The sequence below is a fragment of the Neodiprion virginianus genome, chromosome 1, assembly GCF_021901495.1.
Source record: "Neodiprion virginianus isolate iyNeoVirg1 chromosome 1, iyNeoVirg1.1, whole genome shotgun sequence".
Taxonomy (NCBI): Eukaryota; Metazoa; Arthropoda; class Insecta; order Hymenoptera; family Diprionidae; genus Neodiprion; species Neodiprion virginianus.
This window is the reverse complement of record NC_060877.1, coordinates 5,547,073-5,556,495: the sequence shown is the minus strand read 5'-3', so window position 1 is coordinate 5,556,495 and position 9,423 is coordinate 5,547,073. Positions and strand designations below refer to the sequence as shown.

Genomic DNA, 9,423 nt, shown 5'->3' with positions numbered 1-9,423 from the left:
CGGAAACATATGTCCCTGAGTTCCGGTCTAACGTCAAGTCTTGAAATACCAAACACCGCAAACATACAAGTCTTTCCCAAACGTAAACTTCTCTTACCGTCGGTTTTAACCTTGCAAACGAATTAGCGTCAAATTACTGATAATATCACAACGCCGCTGATTGGATTCGTCTCTTGTTGTTAACCTACGAACAGGAAAATGAGTGATTTAGAGGACGAGGATGTAATACTCGATGACATAAAAGCTCTCCAAGAAGTTCTTACGAAAAAACAATCGGACGGTTTGAAAAAGGAGTTGGTTTCCGAAGATCCATTTAGAACAGAACACAGTCAATGCGAGCCGTCGACGTCTCAAGCGAACAATCCTCTATCCCCGTCGAGCACGATTCAGGACAGCTGCACTGTCGACCCACTTGTCGATGGCGAAGAAAGTGATAACGAATGGAACGAGAATATCAATAGCAGTTTGGATCTTTCGAGTCCCGAGGCTGCGTTGAATCTAAATAGAAAAATAATAAATCTCTTGGTGAATGCTCAAAGAAAGCTTCGCCTCCTGCTCAAAGAGTGTCAGCGTAAACAAGTGCTAATAGATGAAAAACTTCAAAAGATAAATTCCAACCCATTTTCTAGAACGCTATTAACCATTAGCGGGATCCCGTATTTCAAAGACAAGCGTCATTTTCCCGCACCCAAGAACCAGGACGCTAAGTTGAAAGCCAATCGTGGTGAGCTACAGATTATTGAACTTCCGTGCCCTTTGCGATGGACTCTGAAAGATCGGAACACGCTGTGGGAGGCTATTTTTTGCGAGGCTAAGATGACTGCCCAACAAGTAGCAAGAAAACAACAACCTAATAACGGGCAACATTTGAGCTACGCAGAGGATCCTCTGAACCTGGAATTTAAGCTGACGGCTAAGAGAATACCGGACCAGATAGCTCAGACCTTCAAGAACTTGGTTGGTCCGATAGGATCGAGGGAATTTGACTGGTTAAAAATAGCAGTGACCGATTTCAATGAGAGACATTCCGCCAGCGAGTGCAGAGCAATGTGGAACGTTTTCCTACATCCTGACATCAACAAGAGTAAATGGAAGAAGGCTGAGGACATGGATCTGAAAAAGTTGGCTGAGAATTACAACTTTCAAAACTGGGACCTAGTGGCTGAAAAATTGGGCACAAACCGTACAGGATATCAATGTTTTATTAGATTCAATACCAATTTTAGAAACAACATGTTGAACAGGAACAGTTTTTGGTCAAAAGAAGAAGACCAGAAACTTATTGACGCTGTAAATGGATTGAGGACTGGGAATTTTATTCCATGGGGAGAGGTCGCTAAGCTTATGGGACAGAGACGAAAGCAGCAGATATACATGCGCTGGAATTACAGTCTTGCTCCTAATTTGAAAAAGGGTAGATTCACCGAAGAAGAGGACAAGCTCCTACTTGCAGGTGTTAACAAGTTTGGGGCTAATTTTACAAAAATTTCGGTTTCTCTGCTGCCTCACAGAACTACGGCGCAGTTGAACGATCACTATAGAACACTTCTGCATGAGAAAAAAAATGAGTGGACTTTACAAGACGATACCAAACTCGTAGATCTCGTTGAAAAATTTGGCAACAATTGGTCCGCTATTTCCAAAGAATTCTCCAACAAGTCTAGAGTCCAAGTTAGACATCGTCATACGTCGATACTCCGATATCTGAGTCGGGGCTTGTCCCTCAGATCCATACCCAGGTGGGGACAAAAGTCTGAAGAAGCTTGCATCGAAGATTCAACGATGACTGGTGAAGAAAGGCTTCAAGAAATAAGTAGGTGTTTGAGAACTCCGTATGAAAAGGATGGAAACGATGGAAAGAGAAGTAATCTATCTGATATTGATATAGAGCTTCAGGATTACTTCAAAGGAATGTATCGAACCACTTCGAAACCTGGAAGAAACAGCAAATTTTATACCGCCGAGGAGCTCAACTATAAAACTCCGAGGCTTCACGTTATTTTGCAACTGCTGAATGCTGATCTTGATATTCCTGATGATTTCGACCAGGAACCACAGTTGACGGAAAAAGATAAGCAGCTGCTGACTTCCTTAGTAAAGTATTCAAGGGATGAAACCCTGGCGTCTGACATGCAACAAAAATTGGTTGAATATACCAGGCAAAAAATGTTTGGATCATCTATGCTGACAGAGTGTGAAGATCGTTTTATACCACCGTTTCCATTTGATGGTAAGAAAATTATCTCACGAATTAAAAAAGGAACAGTTACCGGAATAAATTACAATCCTACGAACGAGCCAACCACTGTTGAACTAGATAAAAACTTCAAAACACCTGAGCTAGTCATATCGCAAATGGGCGGTTTGCAAAGCGAACTTGCATTTGAGAAGATGGCCAAGAAATTTATCGGCAAAACCGAAAACTTTCCGACAGATACTGTGTTTTCAAAGGAGATACCTGAACGATCCGGTAAACTATTGCCGATAAAATTCATTTCCCTACCAAATAGTGGGAAGTTAAATAGTGCAAGTGAAATTATTGATATGAACGCCCCAAGTACATCAGGTATCGTTTCGAATCCAGATACAAGTGAAACAGAGCAAAGTATGCCAGGTATAAATGAGTCATCTTCGAAAATTACCAGAAGGAAACTCACCAAGTATTGGCCAGAAATGCTGATACCTCCAAATTACACAACTTTACTAGGGTTTCGTGGAATATTATTATCAAAACACATTCTCGAGGCAGATAATTTGGTGGAAGACGAATATGATGAACTTGAAGATTATAGGATGACAACAGAGGGTCGACAAGCCTTGGAATTATTTGAGGAACGTTTAGCTAAGCTTTTTAAATTTCCTATAGAATTGTCCGAAGTAGCACCACCTGTATTACACGATATGAGAGAAAAAGATTTGGACAGTGTTGGGAACAATTGTCAAAGAAGAAGAAAAGGCAGTAAGGAATGTGGGGGATCGGAAACAAAAAGAAAAGCAAAGTTTGCAAAACTCAATGTTGAAGAAATTTCTGAGACATGAATTTCATAAAAAATCAGCTATCTACATTGTATATGTACAATGTATTCTCCCTTAATGGTTCAGACTTGTTAAATGACACTGCACAACCTTATGTCCTAAAGTTTCCTCCAATTGTATTAACCTCTTAACCTACGATTTAAGTTCCGATTGCGTGAGCCTATAATCAACAGCAAGGTCGGTCATATGTGTAAATATCACGGCTTTCACTCGTGATTCTCATGTTTGGCCCGGTCGACGTAGCACGTCTCCCATGACATTGTAGGTGCAGGGGTTAACATCATTTCTATGTTTATCACGTATCGTATCTATGATGATATTCATCATATTTATATACTAAAAAACTTCACAATTTCGATTGCACTTGCAGCTAAAGTATATAGCTAATATGTATATCCATTACGAAAATACCGTTTAATACCTTTTTCTATATTTCTACAATGTAATGATTTGTCTCATGTTTACTATATTTATGAGAATAACAGTAATTGAACAATCCAAAAATATTTTATAATCTCAAAACCGTCATAATATAATACTAAAAGAAGCTGCAGTGTCTGCTGTTATTTGTGTTTTAAATAAAAATATATTTTCTACAATATGTCGGAAACACTCAAGCTGTATGACGCCCCTATGATGTCCTTGAAAACACAATACAATTTCTTGTCGATATTACTACTCTCAGTACCATAGACGAGTTACATGTGTTCGCGGATAAGCAAGAAAGAATTTTCCTTTCTTGAAGAATTTTATTTGCGTACTACATCATAGTTACATAATATATTTGATGGGTGAAACTTTATAAAATACAACTGTTTATGCTTCGACTTGTTTTAATTCTTCACTGCTTTTCTCTGTACCATAAGCTCCCAATTCCGTCAGGAGATCCCGTTTCTTGTCAAAGTACTCTTTGAACCACATAATGTGGTCTTTTTTCTCTTGAGCAGTCATAAATGCATTTTTAGATAGCCCAACACATACTAATTCCATAAAGTGTCTGATGGGTCCTTTTCTTGGGCACCAGCCTTCTAAATACGGTTCCAGGAAGACGTGATCGGAAAAGTGTTCCTCTTGATCGATGGTTAGATCTAATAAAATAGAAAAATTCAAATTTATGTCAGGTACACGAATTATAATATTATTCTCCAATGGAGAGAAATTAGCTTATTTCAGCAAAATTAAATTTCATTGACCCATAAGGAAACGAGTGAGAAATGGCAACAGTCGAACATACTAATTATACTATAAAATTTAATCTAATCTAGTTTAGTTCGATAAAAAAAAAAACGTGCGAAATTACGCATAACATGTATAAATACCTTGTTCATTATCAATAGGGAATCGCCAGAGTTTTCCCTGTTCGGTCCACTGAATCATTTGGTCAATAAAATGAATAGGAGGATGAGTGACTAAGAGCTTTAGATCCCGCTTCTCTAGATGGTCCCAAGTCTGGAGAGTGGGTATGTTAGGATCGACCACAGCTTCAGGATCCACTTCGAAAATACCCAATGGGTTTCCCGAATCAACGGTAACTCTTGCATTACTAAAAATCAGAAAAAGTGTTAAAAATTTCATTCTACACTCTTTGAATTTAATTGCATTGAACAGGTATTTTATAGTATACAATTGAATTGGACAGACATGTGTATTTTTTTACGACTTTGTCCGCTGAATTTGGGCCTACTCATCTGTTGTTGGATCGGAGCATTTTGTTTAGTTTTTTGTATTATGTCATGAACCTGGTCTGCCCGGCTGTTTGATTGATATTCTTGGGGTTTTCTGCGATCTATGTTCATTCCTTTCACCAGTTTACTGCAGGTAAACAATCATACAGTATTATTTTGTGTGTATACACGTTGCATGTATTATCAATATGTTTAGTAAAATTAACTTAAAGGCAAACCTCAAATCCATGGGTTCTTCAGAACTTTTACTTGGAGTCAAGATTTTTTTCAACAATTCTGATTCAGTTTTGCTTGTATCCCCTCCAAAAGTTGCTGCTACATCTTTGGCTGCGCCGGTCAATTTCTTTTCTATGAAGAAATTTTCTATCAGGCATGATTTTTAGTAGATACACTTTTGCCTTGTTCTCATAGCTTTTTCACTTACCAAATAAATTGACAACTGTTTTCTCATTTTTCTTTGACAGTTGGGATCTGGCATTGCTTATTTTTTTCGGTTTTACTGCAATATCAACTTTGGATGGGGTCTTCGCATTCTACAAAAAAAAGTATAATAAATATCGTGTAAGGAATGGAAATGATTTCATTTTAATCTGATTGGTAATTTCAAGGAAATCTGTTTGATTTACCATTGTCATCGTTTGTAATAATGCATTCAACCGATCAACACGTGGCTCTTTCTTTGCAACACTATTCGATGCCACAATTTTTCTTTTATTTTTCTCATCATCCGATGAATCAGAATCAGAAGAATCGGCACTAAATGATACTTTTGACGAATGCAAATGCTGCGTTGACGTTACTATTTGGGGTGTTATATTTCTGAAAAACAGTTCCGAGTAGATGATTTTTTATATCAGCCATACGGAATTGAGATTGAATACCATCCTGTATGCCGGATATTTATTCATTCAAGACCAGTAGAGCAAATGCAGCCCCAACGGTAAGATCATTGAAAAACTTTTATTGGTAGGTTAACATTTATGGTTAGGTCAGAAAAGCCGAAGCTTCAGTTGCATTTTTTTTACGAATAATTAAGTAAATTGTCATTTATTTACCTTGTCAAAATGCGTAGAGTTATCATTTTATTTTTTGTATCGTACTACTGTCTATTTATGTGCTGCAATTAATCACAAACATAGGCGTGAGGCAATTTATATTAAAATCTAAGCCGATGGTAATCAGCAGACGACGTTTTTGCATTCCCGAAACGGTAGCGAGCAGCATCTAGCGGTACTTGAATGTACGAATAACACACTGTAACGATCACAATGCGATTTATAGTATCGACACAATCAGAATTTTACTCTGATCTTTCTTACGTTGCAAATATAAAAATTGTTACATCGACAAACAAATTGGTGTTTTTTTTTTACCATGTTTCTAGCTTCAGACTTTATTCGTACAGTAGTACCCAGTTAGACCTTTTAAATAATCGGCGCAAAATTACAAAGCGTCCGTAAGATTCAAATTTACGCATAAAAAAAAAAAACAGTCTGTGCGGTGTACGCATGCCCGCTAGAATAAGATGTGTAGAAACTTGTTGCTAGCGGCATCCTGCATCATTGTCGTTTGGTCGCCGCGTGGAGAACCACGTGGTGAATAGTTGTGTTAGTTGAGTCGCGATTCAGTGCGTGAGTAACAATTTGACTGAGTTTCTAATTTTCACCAAAGATACGTTCGAAGTGAGGCAAAGATGGTAGACTTCACAAAAACATGTTACTGCAAGCAGAATAGCCTGCATACATTAAAGGTATGCACTAATGCACGTCGTGATTTCTGTTATCACTCAACGTTAGACCTTATATAAATTTGTTCAGCTACGCATCCAAGTTCAAGTTTTCAAGGTCTTTTGGCACGTAAATTAGCAATTGCGTTAGTAGACTGTGTCTCGATTTGTCAAAACCTGTACCCTTGTGTGAACGAAATGTCTATCTCGTTGGGACGCTTATTGTACGGACTGTACCATTGTCTTCGATGTTTTTACATATTCTAACCGCGATTCTGAACCAAGTACGTAGTGAAGTTGGCAGTGTGAAAGAATCGAAGTGTGTGATTGAGAATTTTTCGTTGATGCGGCTCGTTTCCTTGTGTGTGAAGGAAACAATCAACGATCGCGGCATTTAGTAACGTTAATGTATCGAAACATCAGCGAAACAATCATTATTTCGCAATTTTAGAATGGTTTTGAAGGAGTTGACTTTTCAAAATAAGAGTATGTTTTGTTTATCACGGATTACTAAATTTCGGACATTGTTAAAGGTGTGAAGTAACGATTTTTTTATGGAAAAATATTACAGCTATGCTTTTATGTCTTGTCGATCTAGCCTATACGTGAAATAGTTGTGCCAGGCATAATTACAGTCTTAATCGGTAACATCATTGATTGTGTTCAAATAAAAATCTCGATAAAACCTGTCTTGGTTAATTAGTAACATTGTCACCGATTCAGAAGGTGCATCGATCAGGTTATGTAAAAATAGGTATGAAAAACGAGATAATTTCTCATTATCATGCGGTTTTATCATCAATAACAATTGCCATTCTGTAATCAAGTTGTATTCTAAGCATTGGGCGATTATAAATCTTGTTCCATTCTTTTTGCAGTGTAAGTGTAAGTGCATGTGACTTCGACGTACATTTTGCTCATTCCTGGATACATATTAAGAAGAATGCTTTTGGATTGTATGGTCATGATAACAAGGTGAGAAATATATTTTTTAAATGGAAGACAGGGGATCGATGCATCCATTTCTGTCAGTCGTGGAACACGTGCGAGGATGATTCTAATACCGTTGATGTAACGAAAGATTCATAAATAGCTTACCTCTTTTGTAATTTTATATAAATTTGAAGGAGTTGAGTGTTTATAACACGAATATAATATATCACTTTACCATCATTTACTGAAATTCAGACAAATCTGAAGTTGAGAATTAACAATTTTTCTACTATGTGCTGCGTTGCTATAACGTTACTAACTTGAACCTTATGAAACCATTACAAATTAAATGCAAAAACCTGTAAATTTGTTTTTGCATGAAGTCAGTATTTTTTAACATTACATTATTGATTCAAAACATATAAAGTATTCAGATACATGGTACCACAATTTACTTCATACTAATTTGTCTATTCTCTTTTCAGTGATAATTCACATTTAAGTGAATTCAGGACTTGGTGATGGTATTGGTAAGTTGCATGAAATCAAGTTCCTAGTTTTGATCCTATTTATCTCTGTACCATGTGGCATGGTGGTAACGTTTCATACTAGTTATACTGTCAAATCCTTTCTTTATAATCACTTTCATGCAAAATAAATATTCTTGGAATTTTGGCCCGTTGCCAAAATCAACCTGAACGATCTGATATGAAAATTGTGGTTTAGGAAAGATCGATAATGAATTGGGTCATCTTTGTAATTGCTGATTGTGCTGTTGTTTTGATAGTGAATTTTTCTGATATTCAATTCACACAAGTACATATTTTATAAGCTTTCGAAAAATACTGAACTGCTGATAACCTCTTTTGAAGAAAGCAAAGCCCTGTGTATTCATATCACTCCATGTCCAATTGATCTACCAATTCTGAGAATAAAAAGCTTATGAAGTAAATGTAATAATTTACATGCTGTTGGTTCGTTGTATTGCTAAAATGTGTCAACATGTAAAGGCTAGTCTGCAATCATCTAAATGTGCATCATGTCTCCTTTTATCCATGCATTTCATAGAGTGTTTACGGGTCATTGCGGTGCTTATAACATAGAATTAGATGAGTCTATATCTAATCCTCGAAGATGTTATATCGATAAAAACTTTGATCACCATGCCACAAAAACCGATACTTATTCTATTATGTTGAACAGACAATAAGAAGCTTGATGATTCTTTTAGAGATCACAATTTGCATTGCAAATCACTTATTGGAAAAATGTGTAGTTGTGCATTGTGTTTCAGATCATGATAATAATTTATATTAACATATATTTTGCTGTTTATAATTATTATACGTTCCCTTATGCTCCTTCATTTCGCCTTCACATTCACTCTCAGATTAAAAATTCTAAACTATCCCAATGAACAATCTTTTGATTTCAATAGATTCAATCACAGATTATGAAGTTATCCAGTTCACCTGTGCCGTCTGTGTGCCTATTAGAATAATTGCTATGCTTATAATTTTTATTGCAAGCTATATTCCGCAATTTATGTTATAAATTCCATTGTTAATATGCGTTATTTGAAAAGTCGTACTGCGCTTTTTTACGCGTGGACTTCGGCTTTTGTAATCTTGAACCTTTGTTCGTCATGCGTCTTTAGGCAACCGACATTACAGTTAAGTACACCAAGTTGCCGGTGTATAAGGCGCCGCCTCCCTAACGAAGCTATACCTATAATCGATGTTCATTCCGAATGTTTTATCATCTTCATATTTACTTGGCAGCTTATAAATTTCTCAAAAGTATGCCATTACCTTCACATTTCTCTTCAAAATCGAACAACTCAGTTAGAAATCTTATACAATTTAAAATAGGTAATGTCAATTCTGTAACAAGTATCTGCAAGTATCATAAGATGACAACATGGAACATATCATTTTAGGTTTGTAGGGCTGGTAGGATTGTAGAATGAATCAGTGAACTAGGCGAGGACCAATCGAAGTAGGCAGGCGCGTGACCACGTGGTTCTCAATCTACTCGAGCGTT

At 36.7% G+C, this 9,423-nt stretch overlaps 2 protein-coding genes and 1 long non-coding RNA gene across 3 annotated transcripts; 2 read left to right on the top strand and 1 right to left on the bottom strand.

The window, feature by feature from the left end:
• Positions 1 to 6: 6 nt before the first annotated feature.
• Positions 7 to 3,863, top strand: LOC124296745 (snRNA-activating protein complex subunit 4). Its single transcript, XM_046747075.1, has one exon. It carries the CDS (start codon positions 199 to 201, stop codon positions 3,037 to 3,039), a length of 2,841 nt encoding a protein of 946 aa, XP_046603031.1. The 5' UTR covers positions 7 to 198; the 3' UTR covers positions 3,040 to 3,863.
• On the bottom strand, positions 3,766 to 5,931 carry LOC124296746 (28S ribosomal protein S31, mitochondrial). The gene is made up of 7 exons (XM_046747076.1): positions 5,777 to 5,931; positions 5,348 to 5,540; positions 5,146 to 5,254; positions 4,940 to 5,069; positions 4,678 to 4,848; positions 4,356 to 4,579; positions 3,766 to 4,124 (listed from the first exon to the last, which is right to left on the bottom strand). Exons 1-7 carry the CDS (start codon positions 5,800 to 5,802, stop codon positions 3,853 to 3,855), a joined length of 1,125 nt encoding a protein of 374 aa, XP_046603032.1. The 5' UTR covers positions 5,803 to 5,931; the 3' UTR covers positions 3,766 to 3,852.
• A 380-nt stretch (positions 5,932 to 6,311) lies between these two features.
• On the top strand, positions 6,312 to 7,921 carry LOC124303395 (uncharacterized). Its single transcript, XR_006907912.1, has 3 exons — positions 6,312 to 6,471; positions 7,326 to 7,422; positions 7,866 to 7,921. It is a non-coding gene; the product is annotated as an uncharacterized LOC124303395 (long non-coding RNA).
• The last annotated feature ends 1,502 nt before the right edge of the window (positions 7,922 to 9,423 follow it).

Bases quoted from the DNA above. Each gene is read 5' to 3' on its own strand.
- LOC124296745 (XM_046747075.1), top strand. From the start codon at position 199: ATGAGTGATTTAGAGGACGAGGATGTAATACTCGATGACATAAAAGCT.
- LOC124296746 (XM_046747076.1), bottom strand. From the start codon at position 5,802: ATGATAACTCTACGCATTTTGACAAG. The intron at 4,849-4,939 runs GTTTGCCTTTAA...GTTTACCTGCAG, and splicing joins GAAGAACCCATGGATTTGAG to TAAACTGGTGAAAGGAATGA. The intron at 4,580-4,677 runs GTCTGTCCAATT...TCTGATTTTTAG, and splicing joins AGTCGTAAAAAAATACACAT to TAATGCAAGAGTTACCGTTG.